At 41.6% G+C, this 24,120-nt stretch overlaps 1 protein-coding gene and 1 long non-coding RNA gene across 6 annotated transcripts; one reads left to right on the plus strand and one right to left on the minus strand.

Annotated features, from left to right (window-relative positions):
- The first annotated feature begins 3,338 nt into the window (after positions 1-3,338).
- LOC130539366 (ATP-sensitive inward rectifier potassium channel 10-like) lies at positions 3,339-11,754 on the plus strand. Of its 4 annotated transcripts, XM_057057695.1 has the most exons (8): positions 3,339-3,596; positions 4,585-4,632; positions 5,778-5,877; positions 6,055-6,117; positions 6,250-6,461; positions 7,311-7,442; positions 7,608-7,785; positions 9,802-11,754. In XM_057057695.1, exons 3-8 carry the CDS (start codon positions 5,778-5,780, stop codon positions 10,182-10,184), a joined length of 1,068 nt encoding a protein of 355 aa, XP_056913675.1. In that variant the 5' UTR covers positions 3,339-3,596; positions 4,585-4,632; the 3' UTR covers positions 10,185-11,754. The 4 variants fall into 4 exon arrangements, with proteins under 4 accessions (XP_056913675.1, XP_056913674.1, XP_056913673.1 ...); XM_057057694.1 differs by lacking the exon at positions 4,585-4,632 and having other exon boundaries at positions 3,341-3,596; XM_057057693.1 differs by having other exon boundaries at positions 3,342-3,596; positions 5,778-6,117.
- A 7,962-nt stretch (positions 11,755-19,716) lies between these two features.
- On the minus strand, positions 19,717-22,868 carry LOC130539382 (uncharacterized). 2 transcript variants are annotated; one of them, XR_008954101.1, is made up of 2 exons: positions 21,048-22,868; positions 19,717-20,734 (listed from the first exon to the last, which is right to left on the minus strand). It is a non-coding gene; the product is annotated as an uncharacterized LOC130539382 (long non-coding RNA). The 2 variants fall into 2 exon arrangements; XR_008954102.1 differs by having other exon boundaries at positions 20,882-22,868.
- Between the last annotated feature and the right edge of the window lie 1,252 nt (positions 22,869-24,120).

The raw sequence follows: 24,120 nt of genomic DNA on the forward strand, positions 1-24,120 counted from the left end.
AATGCATGAACCAGGAGATGGAGACGGCTGTTTGTTGCATGGTTTCAAGGAATCTTTCATGGTTGGAACAGCTACTGTGTATCCAGTACGTCCAAAATCCCCTCACCTGTTCTGCAACAGGATTGTCCCCTTTCCAGTGCACCTATGGGTACCAACCGCCACTTTTCTCTTCTCACGAGATGGAGGCAACCTGTCCTTCTGCACAAGCCATCATCTTTAGGTACAAGCAAACTTGATCCCAAACTCATACCACCCTCTGTCCACTGTTATACATCCAACCATCATCAAACCCCAACACCCTCTTACCAGGTGAGCTAACAAGTACTGTATGGCTAATGATGCAAGAATCCATTCAAGTAGAGTCACAGAAGTTGGCGCCTAAGATCATCGGTCGATTCCCAAATGAGAAGGTGATAAATACTGTGGTGGTGAGATTGAAGCTGCCCGGGTCCATGTGGATTCACCCAACCGTCCATGTCTCCAGGGTGAAGACAGTACATAAGGGCCCTTTGGTTCAGGCTACTCCACCTCCCCCACCTCCTTGTTGGGGAAGAGGATGACAGTACTTGGTGGATTGGGGCGGTTAAGAACCAGAAGAAAAATCCTGGGTCCCTGCTCATCACATCTTGGATGGGGCTCTCATTTTCAACTCAAGCGGCGGAACCCCGAGCAGGTCCCAGGGAGACCTTCAATAGGTGGAGCCAGCACGTCTTCAATGCCTTGTCCTGCAGTGGGTGGTGGTTATATAGGGAGTTCTGTCAAAGTCTGGTCCATTCTAATGAATTCATTCGTGCACACCTGGGTTTTCCCATTGACTGCAATCTAGCACACTTGTTTGAAACTCTTTGCCAGAATGTTTTTGTGCTCATGCCCCACTCTCCAGCTTTATTCGTTGGATTGTTTTCTTGGTTTCAACCCTGCCTGTTCTCAACCTGCCTGTGCTGCTCCTACCCTTGTAAACTGCTTATTCTTCTGTCTGACCAAGTCTTTGCCCACTCCCTGTCTTTTATCATTTGCCTGAGTTCTAGTCGTCCTGGAACAAGTTCTTTTCTGGGGCTTACCAATTTGTGGGATTATTTACTGGAATCTTTGGACACTGTGTTCGTGAATGAACAGAGACTGTTTATTAATAAAATTCAATCACTGGGAAAGTTCTTCTCTGTGGTTTGTGTGTTGCATCTGGGTCCTGCTTCTACCCATGACACTTCCCACATCTAGTGCCCCTGTTCCTTATTGTCATTTCAGAAAGGTGGCAACCCTTGTCTCAGGACAAATGCCAACTCCTTAGGCCCACTTTTCTAAATCTTTAAATTATCTTAAATTAGCAGTATAGCAATAGTTACGGTGCACTATGGTTACAGAGTGCACTTGGTGCACTATGGTTATATAATAGGTTAGCTAGTCAAGGGCATTGTAAATAACAATATATCATAAAACTATAATATACTGTATATATCTTTTAAATTTAGATATAACTCACCTGATGCTGTGGTGTGTCATTTTCTGGAGGTTCTTTTGTCATTTGAAGTCAGTTGACAAAAAAGTCATCAAACACGTGTAATGATTAGGCTTGTCATTCAATGTTAGCGGTTATGAGGTTAGAAAACGGCCAATCATAATTTAGCCTTTCCAGTTCTCCAATTGGTTGCTTGTTTGACACAAATGTAACGCTTTTCCAAGTTAAGCAAGAACAGAGGCCATTATAAGCATGCACAGCTTGGATCAGTGGGTTTGTCAAGGGGCAGAGAAATGGTTGCAAGCTGTTGAGAATTGTCTTTATCTTGTTATGTGTTTCACCATATGTTTCTGTCTTCCCTTAGAAGTTAGGCAAGGTAGACTCATTAACAAATGTAATAAAGAACAGAGACATTTGCAGGATTGTTGTTTGTTCTATTGTTATCTCAGGAGCCAGTCAGGCAGGAGCCAGTCAGGCAGGGGGTGTCAAACACTCATTGTAAATGCGACATCAGGGGGGTTGATGATGATCACATTTGCATGAAGAATGGGATCTGGCCACTGGGAAAACAATGGAAAAGAAGAACTCTACCAACACCAAAGGGACTGGAGGAAGAGGACGAGGACATCTCAGCAGAGGAACTGGATTGGATTGCATGAACATTGAGAATTTGCATGTGTGTTTCTATAAAAGACTGGGCCAAGGGATAGTTAGGTTGTCAGACTTCGTGCCCTGACAATTAACTCTGTTGTTGCTAGGGTTATGAACTGGCCCGGAGCTCTGTAATATTTGTATCTGGAATTGGTTCTATTGTCAAATACATTTTGAAATTGGTACTTTTCTTCTCGAAGTCTTCATTCAACGAACACGCGGATCGGCAGCTACATACGTATTGCGATCCAACAAAGCATAGAATAATTTTTTTTTGCCTGAACGTTTTGTGCTTGTGAACATATTTTTCTGCGCTCAGGATTGAAGCACAAGTATAATGCAATACAGCTCAACTGTCCAAAATAATGTCGATAAAAGTAGATCTCCATACACCATATTGATAATTTTGGTATGACACTGTGTGCTATCCAAGATTTGTGTTCTAGTTTCTGTTATTTTTCTATGGCACAGTGCACAGTGTACTCTGACATTGAGAAAACCTAATAGATGTAAGTAAAAAAAAACTTACTAAATGAACCTTGTTTGGCTTTTTTTAATATGCACTGTTTCTTAAAATTGTTTGTATAGGAAAGCACATCATGAAAACTGCCTTTTCTGAACTTCAATCACACCGAGGTTCTCTTAAGCATGCTTGACAATGGTCTTATCCCATCCTATCAGCTTGTTTAGCCTTGGTCAAAAAATGCTTCGTCAACCTCTCCTGAGGCAAAACATGGTGTTGTATTCACCTCACGATTGCTTCTTTTCATATGTGTGTGTTGCTTAACTGGACACTCTGTACAGATACTGGGCAGAGAATTTATGAATGGGGGCTCTGTTGTGCCCCTCTAAAGGGGGTTTGTGTGTCTTTCTGTGGGCTGCAGGAGGTGGTCTGTTTGGGCTCTTCTGTTGGCATGTGTTTGACTGAATGTGTGGACAATGTGCTTGTGAGGCCCAAAGAATGTGAATCTATTGGCATGTGTTGCAGTTAAGGAGATGAATGCATGTTGGAGAAAACAAATCTGTTTTCAAGGTTGTGTGATGATGATCACTTAGGTTACTTAAACAAAATTGGGAGTTGAGGGGAATCAATTATTACAGCATTTACGTGAGTTTATTAGTGTGTGTGTGTGTGTGTGTGTGTGTGTGTGAGACAGAGAGAGAGAGAGAGAGAGAGAGAGAGAGATAGAGAGATACCAAGGGAAAGAATAAATGTGAGAGAGATAACTGTTATAAAGCCACCTCCTGTCTTTTAGCACTCAGCTGCCAGACTGGGGTTTGGGTCATAAACAGGGGGCAAAAGCCACGGATGACTTCATTCTAATTTTTAGTGTATGAATATATTGGAGTGCTTCTGGCTGGTGATGCAACTCTTCTTTCAGAAGTGGAGTCTCAACTCTCTCTGTGGTATGGACATGACAGCAAAGACAAGGCAAACTCAGCAAGCTCCAACCACCCCTTCAGTTATATTGCATCTGCAACTTTGAAGGTAAGCAAATTAATTTCCCACAAAGGTACACTGAACACAAAAGAAAATTATCATTAAAACAAAGAATATAAATGGGTTTTTTTCTACACCCAAAAATGGAAAATGAAAAAGTATAATACAATTTATAAACTAACACTATTTACTCAAAGTTAATTTAAATTAAATAAAAAAATATTAACACATTTAATATAATGTTGGAAAAAATTTCCAAAATAGCATAGAGTTAAAATGATTTTTGTGGAAGTGTATTGGTTTTGTTTTTTGTTTTTTTGTCTAATGTAATTCACAACTTATCAATACATACTTATCAATGTGTAGTAACTAAACAATACAATAACTTCACCTTGTATTGAAGTCAAACATTTTAAAATTTATGTTTTCAGACACACTTCATAACGATGTTTCTTTTGTTCATCTGTTTTCATTTTAACAGCATTTAAAAATTCTGGAGGGTATGATCTGTAAAAATCGAATTCACAACAAAGTCAAACAGCAAGAGAAAAAGACAAAAGTTTTTGTATGTACATTTTACCCTATTTACATGTGTCCTGCAATCCTTTTTAGCATTAATTAATGTGAAATAAAAGAAGAAACCGAGGGAAGGAAGGACGGATGGACGGAAGGAAGGAAGGAAGGGTGTTTTCTTTTCACTCCAGAATACTAATAAGAGTCTTGTCTCTCTCACTTCCTCGCTATCTTATTTTCTCTTTCTTTCTCTCTTTTACTAATGAACAGTCCTTTTTGTCAACAGTGTCTTTTGTTTATTTTATCTTAGCTCAGAAAAAGTATCCCTGTGTACATTCTTGTATAGTTCTCTGCAGGTCTACAGTTCTAGCCACCTTTATAGCTGTATGCTGGCCTGCCATCCTCCAACCCTGTTGACCCACTGTACTCTTATACCAGCAGCTTGTATAATTAATGTATTTCTATGATCTCTGCCTATTCTTTCCTCTACCTGTCCTCCCCCTTCTCCTCTCTCTCTACCCAGCCAGCCATCAGCAGGAGGGCCCCCGTATATGAGCCCGTCCCACTCAAGGTTTCTTAATGTTAAGGGGGAGTTTTTTCTTGCCACTGTTGCTTGTTGGGGGTCAGGCCCTTGGATTCTGTAAAGCACCTAGAAACAATTTTGATTGTAACAGATGCTATATAAATATTATACAGTGATCCCTCGCTATATCGCGGTTCATCTTTCGCTGCTTCGCGGATTTTTTTTTTTTACAGTGCCTCTGAATCCTGATTGGCTCAGGGGCTTTACTGTTGTCTAGAAATAAAATATTGACGCTGTACTGTATTGATTTTTCACTTGTCAACAGTTTTTTCGTTTCTGTACATTCTGCCAACTTTACATTTGCACTTGGTCGCTTAGCAACCATGGTGAGAATGGCCACTGAACTTCAGCGCACGGCACAAGAATGGGACCCTTTGATGAGTCGTTCATTGCAGTTCTCAAATATAATTGAAGGTGGCATATCCGTTTATAAAAATCTTCTTGCCCAGAAAAAGAAAGAACGCCAACAACTGCCTATAACAATGTTCTTCTCTCGGAGAAAGACTCCTGCGCCTTCAGTAGAAACAGACGCTACAGCGGAGCGGAGTCAGGACACAGAGGCACAGCTGGGACCGTGAAATACGCGAGTGACAATGTTTCCAATCTTGTACAGTATTACTATATTAAAATTATTGTTTTAAACAAAGTTTGGTCTTTAAAACAGGTTTTGATGTTTGGTTTCATTCTACTGTTCAGTATTGCATTGTAAAATAATTAAAAAAAATAAAGTTGCTACTTCGCGGATTTCACTTTTCGCGTGTTACTTTTGGAACGTAACTCCCGCGATAAACGAGGGATCACTGTGTGTATATATATATATATATAATATTGATTTGATTGAACAAGTAAATAATGCAATAATGATTGGTACCAGGAAAGTTATTTCATTTTAAATATTATTTATTTTTTGATCCTTCAAAATTTTATGAAGCAGATGATGGTTGTTCTTGCATGGTCAGCTTGGATGGAAAGTTACTATAAAGGGAACCCCCCTTGATTTTTCCAGAATTAGCTACTGTCATAGTTGATATTGTTGATATTTCAGAACTCGATAAATAACACATTTAAAAGAAATGACGAGGAAACAAGGCAGCAATTATTGAAAAAATTTAACTTTCTTTTTTATTTAACAGATGACATCTGTCACTTCTCCTCCTTTGGATAGATGCCCTCCCAAGAACGTTTGCCACTCCCAGACACAGACAGATGTTTTAAAGCCGTTACTAGATGCTGGTATGTCTGTTGGAACTTTGAGAAAGAGTCGGCGTATTCTCTCCAAAGATGGGCGAAGCAATGTGCGAATTGAACATGTCAGCGAGCGGAGTGCTTTGTACATGCGTGACCTTTGGACAACATTTGTGGATATGCAGTGGCGCTACAAGTTCTTTATATTCACGGCCACTTTTACAGGAACCTGGTTCTTATTTGGAGTGCTATGGTATTTGGTAGCCTTGGTGCATGGGGACCTGCTTGGTGAGATATTTGTTGATCATTCATCATTTTATTGATGCTTTTTAATGTGCTTTGCTCAAAAACACTATTTTCACTAATTTAAAACTGAAATAAAATAGTCTTCTTTCCTTTTGTTGCATCATATTTCTCCAGATTTTAACCCTCCATCAAACCACACACCCTGTGTGGTGCAAATGCAGACTCTGACGGGGGCATTCCTCTTTTCCCTGGAATCCCAGACAACTATAGGCTATGGTTTCCGTTGTATTACTGAAGAATGTCCAGCTGCAATCCTCCTCCTCATTATCCAGTTAGTCATTACAATGTTAATGGAGATCTTCATCACTGGAACTTTCCTGGCAAAGGTGATTAATGTGACATTAAGCCATCATGACAAGAATAGTGACGTAAAAAAGAAAAGCTGCAAATTTTAACATATCAATCTAGAATATAGATTAATCTAGAATCTACACAAAAAATACAAGTCAATGTAGAGGTTTGGTCCTCCAATATTTTTTGTTAGCTACATCAATTTGAATTTCAAATTGATGTTTGAAATTGATGTAGCGCATTTGAATTTCAAATTGATGTAGCATTTGTAGAGCAAATGTAGCTTGTACAGGAGTTTTTGCTTCACTGAAGTACTTGTGGTGTAAAGTAACTCATCAAAAATAAGCTAATATTAGTTAACTATTCATTAGTAAGTGCCACGGCAATCATTTCGGAATGCGCTAACCCACTCTGATTGAGAAACTCACTAACACTATAGGCTATGTGCACAGCACGTCAGTGACAATTTAGGGGAAATATAAGCAAGCTCAAAAACTTTTCAGTGAACCATCGCTTGTTACAGCCTCTTCAAAATTGTAAGTTCACCATAAAACACATTTTTGCCCCAATAGATCACTTTAATAGCTTCAGTTTGATTAAAAATTGAAGAAAGGGATGGATCCAATCATTTGTATGTGGTTAGGGGACAACGAAATTGCATGTCTCACTCTTGCATGTCGCCACCTGGTGAGGGCTGAACAAATCTCGACTGATCCACACCTCCTCCACCATCTCCTACATTACTTATACATATTTGAGTTATTTTAGCATTATTTTTGTATTCATTAATACATTGCCCTTTTTTCCATACTGAAAAAAGTATAATGAATAAAGTGTTTTTATGCCCAAAACAGCTCATTATTTTATTATTTTTTCCTCCTCAGGTTGCTCGGCCAAAGAAACGGGGTGAGACAGTGAAGTTTAGCCAACATGCTGTGGTGACGACCCATGAAGGTCAACCGTGTTTAATGATCAGGGTGGCAAACATGCGTAAAAGCCTTCTGATTGGGTGTCAGGTAGGGATCTTTTAGTTTAAATATAAAGTGAACTTTAATTTGATCGATCATGAAGAGATATTGTTGTAATGGTCCATTTTGGTTTACAGCCATCTCTGTAAAGTAACACAGACACTTCTGACCCCTGAGGGACAGCTAAAATCTGTTGCTCCTTTTCTACTGAAGGTGACTGGAAAACTACTCCAAACCTCTCTGACTAAGGAAAGTGAGACAGTTCGTCTTGACCAGAGAAATGTGTCTTTCCAAGTAGATACGTCGAGTGACAGCCCCTTCCTGAGTCTGCCCCTCACATTCTACCACCTCATTGATGGCAACAGCCCTCTGAGGGCATGGGCAGCTCAAGGTAAAGATTTCTTATGTTGACAGCAACACCATATTGTCACTAATGATGTTTTTGAATTATAAACTACCGTAATTTCTGGACTGCAGAGCACACCTGATTAAAAGCCGCATAATCTAATTTTAGAAAGAAAATCAATTTTTTACAAGCCGCACCAGATTATAAGCCGCAGGTATCCCACGTAGTAATATGAAAAATTAGATCGAAAACATTCAGTACCGGTATATGTTTTTATTACCGTAAGAGACGAGTCACTGACAAGTGACAAACAGACAGGTAAGAAACAACAGCCACACTTTTCACGTGTATGTTTATACAGAGACCTTAAATCCAATTTTCATCACATCAGGATTTTTTAACTTTTAATTTAATCCGCTTAGCAACATAAATATATCGTACCGGTAAATGTTTGTTTTTTCTAACGGTGTCTGTAATGCAGCTACCTTGAAATATACATTTGTATCAGCTACACACAAATTACGTTGTTTATGCTTTTTTACTCAAACAATGAACAATCTAAAACTCCCCGATGGCCCACCTCTAAAATCTTCTATTTTCATCACGGTGGCGATTGCGTTTGCCTTCATTCTGATTTGTACAGCGGAAACTCCGTGACCGCCTGCTTTCTGTGTGTTGACCCAGTCTTCCAGAAAGTTTTCATGCTTGGGCCACCTGCTATGTTTATGTCTAAAAGCTTTTGTCGTCTCTTTGCTTTCGATCAGTTCTTCAGTCGGGCGTCTCCACCTTCTCGCCATTGATTACCACAATGTATGCCAAGATTACGTGAGCCAGCTTGATTTCCTTCTTCAACCGCCAGAGTGATCGCTTTAAACTTAAAAGCCGCATCATATGCTTTTCTTCTCGTGTTTTCCATGTTGATGAGGGTTAGTAAAAATGACTTATTCACAATAGTTGTGATAGTGCGCCAGGAAAATAAACATAAATAAGCCGTACCATAGAATAAACCGCAGTGTTTAAAGTTTAGAAAAAAAGTAGTGGCCTATAGTCCGTAAATTATGGTACATTTCCATTTAAGTTAAACAATTTTGATTATTTTCAATTTAAAAAAGCTGATGTTTCACATGTCCTGTTCAAATAATGGGAAGAGTCACTGTATTTACAGTAGCAAGCTCAGCCTCAACTTGAATCAGGAAATCCCTCTGTTATAGCATACCACAATTAGAGCATGTCTTTCTGTTTGTTGCCAGACAAAGGTTTTAAACACCTTTAATATAACTGCTATCCCCGCTTTCCATAGTTTACTTGATGTATATAGTGTATGTGTGTAACCTGATTCATGTGTTCACCAACTTTGAAATGTCAGTAATGAGGCACTCGGTAAGGCAGGTAGCTCGCTTGCATTGAAGAGGGTCCTTGTGAGCCCAGAGATTTCTATGCAACACCACAGCTACAGAGTGACAGTGAGCTGGCAACTATGGCTTTTTTGTTTATTTTTTATTCAACAATTGTAATTTACAAAAGTAAGGAATTTTTACTTTTACATTTCTAAGTAAGGTAAGACCACAAAACTCTTTTTTCATGAAAACATTAAACATAGCTGCTGGTGATCAAATGGTCAATAATCTACACTGTTGAGTTCCTATATTTGTAAATTGATTCTGATAGTCAGCGTCTCCTCAGACATGAATCCTCACCACACATCACCATACTTCAACTCAACTTTATTGATCCCTTTAGGATAACTCCCTCAGGGTAATACCAATACCATACCAAGACATAATTAATAGTAATACATTTGAAAATGAAAAGGTTTTTGTCAGTTGTTGTGGACCTTGTTGGCATCTCTTTGGATGTCTTCTGTTTGTAAAATAATACATCAGTTATCCTAAATTTAGTTTTAATAGTTCACCGCAACTGCAGCTGTATTCAAAGCACTCCAGTGATGTGCACTAATATGACAAAAATACACCTCTTAATTTACTTGAGTCTATACTTCATCCTCTATACGTGACTGTATTATACTGTGTCACTTCTTGTTATGATATTCTGTTCCAACAGGTGGAGGTTGGACAGACCCAGACTTGGCAGATTTTGAACTCCTGGTAATCATGAGTGCTACAATTGAACCAACCTCTGCCACTTGCCAGGTTCGCACCTCGTATCTGCCAGATGAGATTCTGTGGGGATATGAGTTCCCTCCTGTTGTCTCCCTTTCCTCATCAGGCAAATATGTTGCAAATTTTGCTTTCTTTGACAAAGTATCTAAGGCCAAGATCATGCCCATTTTTAAACCAGCCAACCCTGAAAATGGGTACCACGGCAATGGTTGTAAGACTGTGTCCAAGGCATCCGATGCAGACAAGATTTGTTTGGAACAGAGATACAGAGAAAGAGGGGAGCAGAGAGATGCTCCTCATAGTGTTCGCATAAGTAATGTTTAAAAATAAAAGTAACAATTGTAATAATAATCAGCATAATTTGTATTTGTAGCACCATTTATATGCCAGTATTTTAAGTTTCTGAACAAAAATAGCTGCATAATAAAAATTAAGGACATTAAAATGACAATACCATATTTTTAAGAAACACATTCAAAAATTATATCAGTCTATCAGTAAAAGTTGTTTGGTCTTGAGCAGGTTGTCCCAAATTCGAGGAGAGTCTTTAGCATTTAGCCTCAGAGAAGACCTCAATATCAACCAGACATGGACTACTTGAGGAGGGGCTGCATGATGCATAATTAATTTAGATAACTGGGGTCTGACCTATGTGTTGTGGGATGAGAAAGTAATAAGTAAAAATCAGTTGTACAGGAAACCAGTGTCAGAATGTAGGAAGCCAATGTCATGAAATGATGATGTGTATTTAAAACTTTACTTTATGAAAACATTTTTGTTATTTCCATTGTGTCCATGCCAGACTGTGTAAGTTATCACCAGACCATATTTTCCATAGTGTGGTTGTAGATTTTGCACAAAATAACAATGTGGTCAATTAGCCTGTGTACATAGCATGAATAAAAAGAGATGTCAGCTTTGTTTACCTTTATAGCATGTATAACGGTATTGAATAAAACTAAGACTTTTTTGACAATGCTTCCTATAAAAAGGAAAGAAAATACTTGTGTTGTGCACAGTAAACACAATGTGATATGCCTGACAAGACACTTTGTTAAGGATGTGTTAAAACTGAAATGCAGCAAAATATCAGATAGAAAATATGTTGTTGTTGCTCTGTATGTTGTTCTTGTAGACCTATGTAATGTTTGTACTATTAGCATGTAAATGCAAAATGTAAAACAGCAATATATCAGCTTTTAACTGTTACTGGTATGTAAGATGTAATGAATGTGCTTGCATACTGGGAACCAGTCAAAAATAGCAGCAGTAACAGTTTTCTAGCAGCAGATCCTTAAGTTAAATTTATTAGATTTTGCAGAGTTTTAGTATTGTAGGTGTAACCATCTGTGATATGCACTCCTGTCCATTAGTTATTAATAATGTGAACATTTTACAAACTGATTGTCAAAGCTCCTTTTTATTAACTGCTTCAAATTGGACAACTGATTGTTAAGAGATGGTAAAGTGAAAGTGATGAAATTGACAATGGTAGCACTAAAATTGATCAAATTATTTTTAAAAAACACAAAAACATTTTATCAACCTGTCAAGTGTCAACCTCCAAAGGTGACAATTCTGTTAAAAAATGATGAGTTCATTAAAGGTGACTAAAACTTGTATAAATACATTTAAGCGTTTGTCATTGAACTATTAAACCAGTACAACAGAAACAAAAACTATTTATCAAATGTACTTTTTGCATAGAATTTTGACAAAGTACTTGGCAAAGTAGTGTCATTACTGTGAATCAACATAGCACGATTGAGTGCCATGTTTTCGGGGAACATTTGCTCCTGATAGGGTTTCCCAGTGGCTGAAAAACCAGATAAAGTATTTTAAACTTATGTGTATTCCACAAAGATTTCAAATAATAAAGCATGTTGTACTTGTAGTAATTCTGTTTTCTTAATTCAAGGTAAGTGCAAAATGTGTTTTAACATGTATGCAGATGCATTTTTAAAAAATTATACTGTAATTGTATTGGATGGAAATTTTTTTTTTTTAGCGGTCACAAGGCAGTATACCTATTTTTCACCTTCTGAATGGATAAAAGGGGATGAACTGGCATTTTCTTGATTGTAATTATTTTATTAAATGATTTGTTAAGTACAAGAGTGTGTGCAGTAAGGATGTTTGATTGTATCATTAGATAGAATGTGTTTTAATCTTGACATTATTTCAAGCGTCATTGTTTGATGTAGTCTTTTATATTATTATATATTAGTTAAAACATTATCTCATGTAAAGCAAATATTTAGCAAAATTAAATTTGATTGACAGTAATATACTGTATCAACAGTTCAGAAGAGGGACCAAAACAAAAACAAACTCAATGAAACAAAAATGAAAATAGGATATATTTAAATATTTAGATATAAAAATAAAAGTCTTTTGCTACATACATAGCATAGAAAGCTACACACTGTATTTACATAAATGCATGAGATGTATATTTTAAGTGTTAAAAAAATATTGTTTTCAGACCAGCAAAGTTTACATTTTTTAATATATAAACTGAACTATATCTCTCTAGAGTAACATATGAAAAAGTAAGTACCATATTGTCAACAAATTTACCTTTTATATATCTTTTAGGACGCAATTTTACAGAATTTTTAATGAGAGGGTTGTTTGCAATATGAAAGCCATCCTGCATCGTAAAGGGATAATGATGATGTTGTCATTGTGATGACATATGACAAAGAGGAAAAAAAACAGCCTGCTGCTGATGGAGTGTCCCTTGGAGAAGGATGAGAAGATTGCAAAATGTACATCTAATGATATCCAAAATGATTGAACCATTGGCAGACATGGCACTTAGAGAGATAAGGAGAAATTGTAAAAAAATAGATTAGAGCGTTTAGAGATCTTGGTTTGAAATAATGGAGCATGTATATAAGATTAAAGGAAAACTAACCACAACAACAAGAAAAAGATTTTGCTGGTGGTGGAGTAAGTGCATGTGCGAGATAGACTATACATTACAGACGTGGAAACACCAGGGCGGCGTTTTGAGATTTGTCCTCTCTGTAGGACATTTTTTTATTCAGGCTTTCAAAATGCCAGTTTTGGTGTGGACGAAAACAACCATATGACAAATAACTTTGGTATAAAAAAAACCCCACACCCGTTGTTACGGTTTAGTTTGAACAGGTCCCGGATGCAGACAGAACACAGCCAACTTGGTATCAAAGGGTTTATTTAACTGAAAGAAATCTTAAACGCCACAGGGGGGAAAAAACTTGCTCGACACGGGGAAGAGATCCGGCAAAATTGTTCACGAAGGGAGGGAAGTGTGGTGACCTTAAGAGAGAAGAACAAACACATTACTAGCTCACAAAGCTCCACCGAGTAGATTCTGAGAGTCCACATCTACCACTAAACTGATGGAACAATCTGACATTGGTGAACAGGAGCGATGAAGCGATGACATGCGGCTAAACATCTCATCGCTGGCCAGATTGGGAAGGGGACCAGAGAATGCTACGGAGTCCGACATCGTTTTTGCGTAGTTACACACCGACTCCAAGTTAATTTTAGTGACCTCCGACTGATGAAGCCGGGTGTCGTTGGCTCTGACGTGAATAATAACTTTACCAAATTTACGATTACGTCTCGCCAGCAGCCATAAATTTGCTTCTATGTCGCCCGCTCTGGCCCCCGGAATGCACCTAACTATGGTCGCTGGAGTCGGCTTCACGTGGCGCAAAACAGAGTCGCCAATTACCAGGGTCGGTTTCTCAGCGGGTGTGTCGCCGAGTGGGGAAAAGCGGTTAGCCACGGGAAGCGGTTGGTGGTGCACCGTGGGCCTTTGTTTTGGGCTACGCTTCCTACGAACCGTCACCCAGCCGCCCTGGCTAGTCGGCTGCTCGGCTGCTGCGGGGGACCGCTAGCTGGGCGGCGGCGCAGCTAGCTTACCAGGGCTACTTGACGCAACTCCAGCTAACTCCAAACTGCAGAACCGCGTCTCAAGCTCGCTAAGTCTCGCCTCCATAGCCATAAATAAACTACACTTTTTGCACCTATTCCCTTCACTAAGGGAGGCAGAGGAGTAACTAAACATTTTGCACAGACGGTGAGGCCATGCTAACGCTAGTGATCGGCGAAGCCCTGTATTTGTTTAATATGGGTTGTTTCTCACTGTTGATATCAGGTGACTAGAATGTCCCAAGTGTTCAAAATTTTAAGTAAAGTGAATACAACACACCAAGTGTTCAATATTAAGTGAATACGGCACCCCGTGCACAATGCAACCAACGAACGATAGAGGAGACAGGAAGTGACGCAATACTCACGCAACCAATCCAATGTCAAGGCTCCCCAGCTCTGATGACAGCAGACCCAGGTGCTCATGGGATAGCACGGCCAGACCGCACAGCAATCAGTTGAGGAGGACCAAGTGAGCTGTGGCATGGCACCCAAAAGCTCAACAACAAGAAAGAGCAGCTCATGCAGCACAGTCTCCTTTTAAGGGGAACGCCACAGCTGCAACTTCCCCAACAATTAAGGTGATGGGCAGAGCATGAACTCCACGCTGCCACAATCTACCCCCAGGAATTGCATCGTCAGCCCGACTATGGAACAACTGATCCCTTATGACATCACAACCATGGCTGAAGAAGTGCAACCACTGTTCTCACCACGGAGGCTGGGGGCCTTTCTGCCCCGACTGCAGGATCTGCGACTGGCCTTGGGAGAAGATGAATGTTAGGGTGCTGACCAGCTGTTGATCTATTTGATCTTCGCAGCCCGTGTTCCATGGGGCCACTGGTAGATGAAACTGCCAGGGGTACAAGTAGCGAATTATCTGCTTGGGTCAAAGGGACACTTAGTGGATCTGAACCAGCAGAAGCCGCGTCTGGCAATGGTATCCCGGGAGTTACTTGAGTCACGGCAGTTGTACCAGTGGGGTCTACACCCAATGATGGCGCCGATGTTGCCCCAAAGGCTGCAACAGGGTCCTGGTCAGAAGAAGCACTCGGCATTACAACAGGTGCTACACTGGGGGCATCAGCGAGGCCCACCCCAGGTTCCAAAACAAACAAGTCTTCCTCACCTGCCTGCTCGTCCAATAGGGACTAATCACTAGAAGAGGAACTAGGGACCAATTGCCCACCCAAGGGGGCCTCTCCAACCACGGCTTTCAACAAGGTGCGATGGACCCTCTGCACTTTGGTCTGATCAACCGTGGGTGCGATAGTATAAACTGACCCCCCTTCTTGTGGTGCCCTCACGATCCTATACACAGTAGGACCCCATAAGTCCTGGATCTTCTGATGCCCCCTTAATCCATGGTTGCGTAACCACACGAGCTGCCCCACCACTAGGGGTGGGTACCGAACATGCTGCTCATGAATCCTCTTCCGGCGCTCTGCTACCACCCTCAACCTTTCCCTGGCTCCTTCAAATGCCAGCTGGAGGTGGGTTTGATGTTCCTCAACCCACTCATGGATCTCACCCTCAACTGGGTTTTCGACCCTACCCAGCAGGAAATCGACCGGCAATCTGGGTTCTCGTCCATACATAAGATAAAACGCAGATTCGCCAGTCGACTGATGGGGGGTTGTGTTGTAAGAGTAGAGTACCTGCGGCAGGCATGAGTGCCAATCTCGCTTACAGGAGGCAGGAAAAGCTCGCAACAAGTTGTGAAGTGTGCAATTGAATCTTTCGCACTGCCCATTACTGGCGGGATGATACGGGGTGGTGTGAGATTGTTCAACACCATAAAGGGTGAAGAGTTGCTGAAGGAGGGGTCTTTCAAAATTATGGCCCTGATCGGAGTGTATGCGAGCAGGGACACCGAATTTAAAGAACCACTCGGAGAACAATGCCTGGGCCACTGTGGTGGCTCGTTGGTCCCGGGTAGGAACAGCCAATGTATATTTACTGAAAACGTCAGTCATAACAAGTACATTTTCAAGACCGTTACGACTAGGCTCCAGCAATGTAAAATCAATGGCCACAATCTCATTGGGCTGAGAGGCCAACAAATGCCCCATGAAACTACGGGTGTTCAGGTGTGTGTACTTGGCAACCTGGCATCTTTGACACTTCCTGCACCACTGGGTCACATCAGGAGACATATCAGGCCAATAACACCTCTCCTATAAGATCTCTAATGTTCTCTCCACTCCTTGGTGCCCATGCCCTTGGTGAACCTGGGCCATCACCTCACGTTTTAATACAGAGGGCACCAGCAGCTGCAATACAGCCTCCTTACCATCAGCACGGAATATCTTCCGGAAAAGAATACCATCCCGCTCCACTAGCCGGCCCCATTGGTGTAGGATAGCCCAGGCAGAGGAGGATATGAGCCTCCTCTCCTGGGTGTTGGGACACTGCTTCCGCCCCCAGAAGGCCAAAACCTCCTGAAGGATGGGGTTGGCCTGTTGAAGGGCCTGAAGGTCAGCAGGTGCATGATCTGGCAAGGCAGCGATGGCAGCTTGGCTGGCAGATGGACTTTGACCCTGCAATGCCTGCCATAAGGGTTCAGGGATCAAGGTACCCGACACCATCACCTCTAGGTCTTGGGGCCCAACTGGGTGCTTCCGGGACAATGCATCAGCATTTTGGTTGTTCCTCCCGGAGCGATATTTGATCTCGAAATCAAAAGCTGCCAGTTGGGCCGCCTATCGTTGCTCAGTAGCACCAAGCTTGGCAGTGAACAAGTGACTGAGTGGATTGTTATCAGTAAAAACAATACATTTATGACCCAGCAGGTATTCCCTGAACTTTTCAGTCATAGCCCACTTGAGTGCAACAAACTCCAATTTCATGGAGCTATAGTTTGCCATATTGCGCTCTGTGGGCCGTAGTCCTCTGCTGGCATACGCTATGGGTCTGACCTTCCCGTTTTGCTCCTGCGAGAGGACAGCTCCAAGACCACTATGACTTGCATCAACCTCCAAAATAAAAGGTAAGGTGAAGTCAGCATAAGCGAGCACTGGTTTGGTTGTGAGTTTAGTTTTAAGAGCCTCAAAATTTTGATTACACTCTTCAGACCAGTTCCCTGCCACTGCTTCTTCGGAGCCCTTAGGCTTCCTACCAGTCAGGTTGGCTACCAGCTGATGCAGGGGGGCTGCCAGCTTGGCAAAACCCTCCACAAAACGGCGATAATAGCTCGCCAAACCCACGAATGAGAGCAACTCAGTGACAGTGGTGGGGGTCGGCCAATTGGCGACCACCTCTATTTTACTAGGGTCGGTGGAGACCCCTTGATCAGAAACTAAGTGACCCAAGTACCGCACCTCTCACCGGAAGAATGCACAATTCTCAAGCCTGGCCTTGAGGCCTTGCTCCTGCAGCCTCCCCAACACCACCTTTAGCCTCTCCAGGTGTTGTTCTACCATGGATGAAAACACCACAATGTCATCCAAGAGGGGAATGTCGTGGCTGATCAGGCTCGTACATCCCAGATCCCCCTCATGAGAAGAAAAGACAGAGGCGTGTTGTTGAAGGAGAGATTGCACCTTCTCCTGATCTTCGACTGACAGGGCTGATAAATCAATGGCCGCAATCAGATCAGGAGTGAAATCCGAAACAGCCTGAGAAGCGGTGGTAGCGACACTAGTCGGCACCTCGATGACACGTGCAGGCATGCTGACAATACACCCTTTGTCTAAAGTGCCTGCAATGGTGCGAGGATACAACAAAACACTAGTGGTGCCAACATTTACAATTGGGATGTAAGCAGTGCCTCGTACGACCTGAACCAAAGCAGGTGAAGCCAGCAGCCCGGCCCGCAGGCCATTCTCGGAAGGCTCAAACAGCACAGTTCTACCCGAGAACTGCTCAGAACACGTTGCAGCCACAATCTTCATTGTGCCACCAGGAATACGACATGCCTTCTTACCTCTAACTTTAACCTTCCCGGTGAGGCGTGAGGATGGTTGCTGGCTGCACATCTGGAGTGCCAGTGTAACTGACCTTGGTGCCTCAGTTACCGAAGGTAAATTAAACAAGGTCTGCCCATGATGTCCAAAAAGACATCATGGACATCCAACTCAAGGTAGCCAACATAAGGGATGGCTAGCCCATTAGCTGCCTTAAGCTTCAGCCAATTACAAGATTTCAGCCGATCATGGCCCAGGGCTGTAAATTCTGAAGGAACCAACTCTCCGTCACAGTAGACACCACTGAACCCGTGTCCAATAGACAAGGGACCTGAACTCCCCCCATACTCACTTTAACATGGGGGCAAGCCACCAAGCCAGGATTTACCCCCCCCCCCCCCACCCCCCCCCCCCCCCCCCCCCCCCATTAGTTTTCCGACTCCTGAGGAGGGCGAGACTGCCTATTGGAGGATTGACGAACAGATGATGACTGAGCACGAGAGGGGACACGCACACCATCACATTCACTTGCATAATGCCCTGGCTGTTGACAACGCTGGCATATGACAGGGCCATGACGGGATAGAGGTTGGCGCGTTTGAAAACTGTGCAAGGATGAAAGGCACTGGGTAAGTTGATCTAGCTGCTCCTGTTGTAGTCTCAACATTTCCCTTATGTCTACAAATTCGGAGGGTTGGTTGACCCACTAGAGTCTTGGACCCCATACTGGAGACCAAATGCCAATGGAACAGACTGACTTCGACCCCTACTACCCCCAGGAAGACCCTCCCATTCCCACCGGGTTGCCTCGCTCCGGACATCGAGCAGGGTGGCCGTGGGCTGCCTCCGAACATACTGCATCAGTTCGCGCCGCAATGCACCATCCTGGACGTGTTCGACAAATTGATCACGTAGCAAGTCCTCCGCGTTAGCCATCCCATAGGGAGCACACTCCCTCACCGGAGCCATGAGGCTCATAAGCGCAAGGGAGAACTCATGCAATGTCTCCCCGTCTTGTTGTCGCCTGGAAAAAAACGCTTCCTGTAGGGCCACATAAGACTTTGAACACCCTAGAGTTCTTTTAACACCGAAATAATTTTATCAGGGTCCTCTCTCTCCGAACTAGGCCGATTCTTAATTTCTTCACGGGCCTCACCTTCGAGATGATCAAACAAAAAAAAATGCTCGGTTGGATGTAAACAAATGACGTGCTCTCACACAAGCTTGAACCTCCTCTAGCCACTCAAGCAACCCAATTCCTGATTTTCCCTTAAACGTAGGACACTTCCTATCCCTTGGTACTAAAACCAACCTTTCAACAACAGGATTACTGCCAGTAGCACGGGGGGCTGTTGATGGTACTGAGGAGTCGAAGGGCTGGTCACTAGGACCTGGCACAGCTGCAGCCTGTCCCTGATGCAACCTCTCATTGTCTACTCTCAGCTGTGCCACCAACTCCCTTAACTCCTGAAGCTCCACCTCCATATCTGAAACTGTAATGCACAAAAATGATATAGCAGATTAAAGGGCAGATAGGTAACTAAAACTGGATTATATGTTCTACTACAACTACAGAAGGCCCAGCTGCTGTTTTGCCTCCGCACAAAATAGTCACCAAACGATATTAATTCTGAGGTCAAATCAACCAATTAAAACATTTATCAAAAGGTAAAACGAGAAAAAAAAAGACACTGGACCACAAGTCTCCACCCTCCAAAAGAGAGATCCTGCGCCAGAATGTGGCGCGTGCCTAACGGGCGCAATGTACAAAATTAATACTTTTATTTTGGGATATCCTGTAACAACAATTGCTAAAATACTCTCACGCACCCATTCACACACACTCAACATGCAGATATTAAATTCATATTCAAGATTTAACAATTATCTTTGAAACACCTGCACCCCACAGGGTAGTGTAGCACTTTTTAGTCAGCTACAGTTACCATTGTGAGGATGAAGTTTTGATCACCCGCGCTGTTCGTTCACTAGACTCAGAGTAACCACACAAACAACAAGAGTTCCTTGCAAGGGGGAGCCGAGCAGCAGTTCAAGCTTCCTCTGTCAACTCCGTTCGTCTGCTGCTCGCTCACCTCTTTTATTGGTGCAAACAGAATGGGTGTCTAAACAGGATCTCGTAACTCATTGTCTTCTGACATCTTTACAAACTTCTCTAATCTTGACCAACAGGATACATCTGGATGCTGAGCTTGGTTGTCAGCAACTTCAGCACCTTTACGAAACACTCTCATGTTCTTCTTTTCTTATCAACATTCCTCAAACACTCAAAATCTACATACAATAGCATTTAAAGATAATACTAATAACAACAATAACAATAATTCTTCTCACACCATGGACCAGATAGGTTCGACTACTGGAGCAGTGAATGAATTAAATGTAATAATAATAACCACAGACCAGAAAATAAATTTAAATTGCCAGCATATTATTTGAATGAAACAGACAGAAAAAACATCAAATATACAGTTGACATACAATTGACAGGCTTTTGATATCACTTTCAAAAGAAATGAAATATTCTTCCCTTTTTGTTCAAGTTTGTAGTTTTCAATCCTTTTTGGGTTTTTCTTTTTTTTTAAGTTTCAACCATTTCTCACACTTTGTTGTTTATACCAACAAACCAGTTACACTTGGAACAATACCCTTAAAGTACTCACAAGGATGAATAACCAAAAAACACCATAGTAAAATTTAAACTCAAAATAATTCAGCAAAAGACTGAACAATTTGTTTCCAAAAATAAATGCCCTTTTTTTTATTTAATTAAAAAAAAAAATCCTTTTATTGTCCTGAACCTTTAATTTAGAGTCTATGGGAGTCTTCTGCACTTTTGCAGAGAGATGTGGGCAAATCCTACCAGTTCTGATGAAAACGTGCAATTTCCAGCAGGGGGCTTTGCTTCTGTGTGATGCACGGTTTCTGGGTCATCGTGGTCTTCATGGGTGGCTCGCCACCTTGTACTACGCACGTGGATTCCAACTCTCCGACTGTTTCTGGTCCACTCTTAAAAAAGGCCTACCATAATAACCAAATAAAATACATATAAACTCAAATAATACATATGGTAGCTTTAAAATTAAATAAAAGTCCATTTCAGTTCACTAAACACTTGAAAAGGTAGTGCACTTGCCGTCTCAGCAGCAAAAAAATAAAAATAAATACCATCCACAGGCTCATGCTCCCCCTCAGCATCTTCCCCACCGTGTATGTTCACCATTTTAACATAAAACAACATAAACCCCCACATTAACTTTGCATCTCCACGAAATGACTGATAAATCATGAGAAAAAAGTTCTTACATGAAATGAAATAAACTTTTACACTCACCAAGTCCCGTTTGGTATCAAAAATAACTTCACCAAATCACGGACAAGTTGGAAAAAACAAAGATACCTCCTCGGAGCACGAAAACAACTCCAGTTCAACTCCTTTTTTCACTCTTTTCTCCTCTTTTTTTCTATCCCAATCAGCGGCTCTGTGAAGAACGTTTGCTCATCTCCAATTCAGGTGCAGTGGAAAAGCCAAAACAACCCGATTGGCTGTGGCTAGTCACCTGGTCCACGTCAGCACAGCCCTTCAAAATAAGAGTCTAAACACAAATTTCAAGTCGCTTCAAACAAAATGGAATCACAATGAATTTGCAAACCTTTAACTCTTACCTAGACACCGTATCATGAAACATACAATTTTAATGATTTTTAACCATCTTAATACCATTTGTCTATCACTTAAAATGTATTTCTTATTAGCTGTTTTTTTACTAACATGCTTTTATTGTATGAGGCTTTGTAAACCAGGGTTACAGTAGGATCTGCACCAATTAGAAAATAACAGGAAACGTACACGATAATAGAACCCAAATAAACATACAAAAATAACCCACACAGCACACAAATAACACGATTAATCAAACCCAAATAACATGCAAAAATAAATAATGTTTATTGGAGAGAACAGTCAGGTATTGATCGGACGCTGCAGCATGCCCGAGGGAGGTTTCGCGGTCCCGTTGGTGAAGAACTCTGAGGTGTTTAAATCGATAGCTCCTTCTTATGCAGTCAAGTAAACACACTCTTTTCTGATGACCTCATATACACAGTATAGCAAACCCAATGGTATAGCGTTCAGTTAGTACCAAAAATGGGAGTAGTAGAAAGGCTTCATGCTACACATCCTCATATGGAGAACAACCAGGAGCCCACGGGCTCCAGCGTCATCTCTTAGCAGCTTGTCTTAGCCATGACAAGCCTTCCCTTGCGATCTTGCAGAAAGGCAGAAGACACAGGACACATGTGGAGCATCTCCTAATATGGCTGGCTGCTAAACACATTGCGGCCTTACAGAAGTAAAGGCCTGCACAGAATGGATACACAGGCTTCAGATACTACACATTTCCCCCCTTCAAGACTACATAGAGTCTCGAAAAATAAAGGATAACCAAGTTTTAAGTAAAGGTGACGGTGACTAATAAAGTGGTATAATTTGATACACGTGAGAAAAAGATTGATTAAATAGGCATGAATAATATGTGAAATTTAGTGGAGTGTGAGAACGAAAAACCCATCCGACAGACCTCTTTCAGTTTACAACCCTCAAAACACTTTAGACGGGAAAATTCTCTCACGGTCCCTCTGCCGACGGCGACCACCTATGGTACTCCAAACCAATTTGCAAAAAGGTTGTATTAGAGGAGAGTTTGGCTGTTTGAAAAAATCAAAAAATGTCTATGGTCAGGCTGGTCGACACATCGGACCTTACCTTGGACCTTTCCCTGCCTAAGGACCCCTTTCCCTTTACCAAAACAAGGAAAAACCTGAGTTCTCATAGCATCTGCCTACTGATGAAATCTCCCTAGTAAATTTATTAGCACAAAACTTCAGATACATGCATTAAACACATCAAACAGTGATTTTTGAATCTGTAGTTCACAGACCCCCTCTTCAGTTGTTCCACATCTTCATTCAGGGTCCTCCAGCATCTTTCACAGTTCATTTTGAATTTCTGAGTCCATTCCAACATAGTTGTCACCCAACATAGCTCCCCAACTACTGTCCTGGAAACAGAAAAGAGAGGTGCCAGTATCTTTGAAAAAAAAAAAAAACATTGGTTACATTAGAGGGAATACAATGCAAACATATCAAAACATGATTGTCACGATTATGTAAATTATGTAACCATTTCCCCCCTTTGTCACCAGTACTACAACGGAGGAAAGGAAAACAAACACCATTAAATGCAAAGAGTAACATAATATTATAGCTCGAAGGTCACACTAGATACTAAATTATTGATTATACAGGATATTTATCAACGATCTCGTCAGAAAGGTCCTCCTCATCTGAATCAATCAAAGCTTTGTCACTTAAGAGTGGCATCTGGATTTGGTTGCTAGGCTTCACTACACCAATCCAATGCAATATCATCACCTTGGCACAAGTTAATGACAAAGTACAAAAACAAAACATCACACCCAGTGACACTACAACTACACTGAGAACCTGCCTCAACATAGCTCCAATTGGACCAAATTTGTCCTGAAGCCAGGCCGTCGCCGATGTTCCCGCGCCTTCAGATGGACCAAACACATCTCTTATCTTCTTCAAAGCGTCAATCACACTTGTTATATTATCACCATTGTCGGGAATCAAAGTATAACAAGCATGTCCTGTCAAGTTCAAAGACACACACAAACCTTCTTTGACCAAGATGTAATCTAGAGCCATGTCATGTTTCAACAATGTAAGTCTGTGGCTCCTCTGAGTGTTGGAAAGATGTTCAAAGCCGCTTATGGTTTCATTAGCAAAACCCTGCAGAGTGTAAGTAATATTGTCAATATGTTCGGCATGAAATACAACACCATACCACGGAAGCAAACCGATACCCCATTTTTCTCTTAAACTAATTCTCCAATGATAAGAGTTATGAAATTGTGCAAGTTCTCTTCTCCTCCTGGCGCTCGAAGCAGCGGTAAAATTGCTAGTAGAAGTAGTGTCATCTGAAAGCGGGGAGTGTAAAAACCTCATACGGGAGTTTCAGTGTTGCCATGTAGCAGCATCCAGTCCATGCATAAGGCAAAAACAAATAAGCTTTGTTGCCACACACCCACCAAATGTCTCTAAACATCCCAATAGTCACATCAGCAGGCAAAAGATGGTGTATAGCCCACACCGTCCGACTGGTTTCACCTTTTGGTCCAGGAAAAATAGCGGGATACAACTTGATACGATTAGAAGGATCAGGGTTGGGTACTTTCATACGATACTCCATACAGTTAGACACTCCAAGGAACACACCATCCCCATTGTACGTGTCATTTGCACAAAAACATGTAATAGTTTTCGCCTTTGTTTTGACCTCAAGAGGGTCGAGTACTGCCATCATCGGATTTTCATATTGACCA

This window comes from Takifugu flavidus, chromosome 15 (genome assembly GCF_003711565.1).
Source record: "Takifugu flavidus isolate HTHZ2018 chromosome 15, ASM371156v2, whole genome shotgun sequence".
NCBI classification, from domain to species: Eukaryota; Metazoa; Chordata; class Actinopteri; order Tetraodontiformes; family Tetraodontidae; genus Takifugu; species Takifugu flavidus.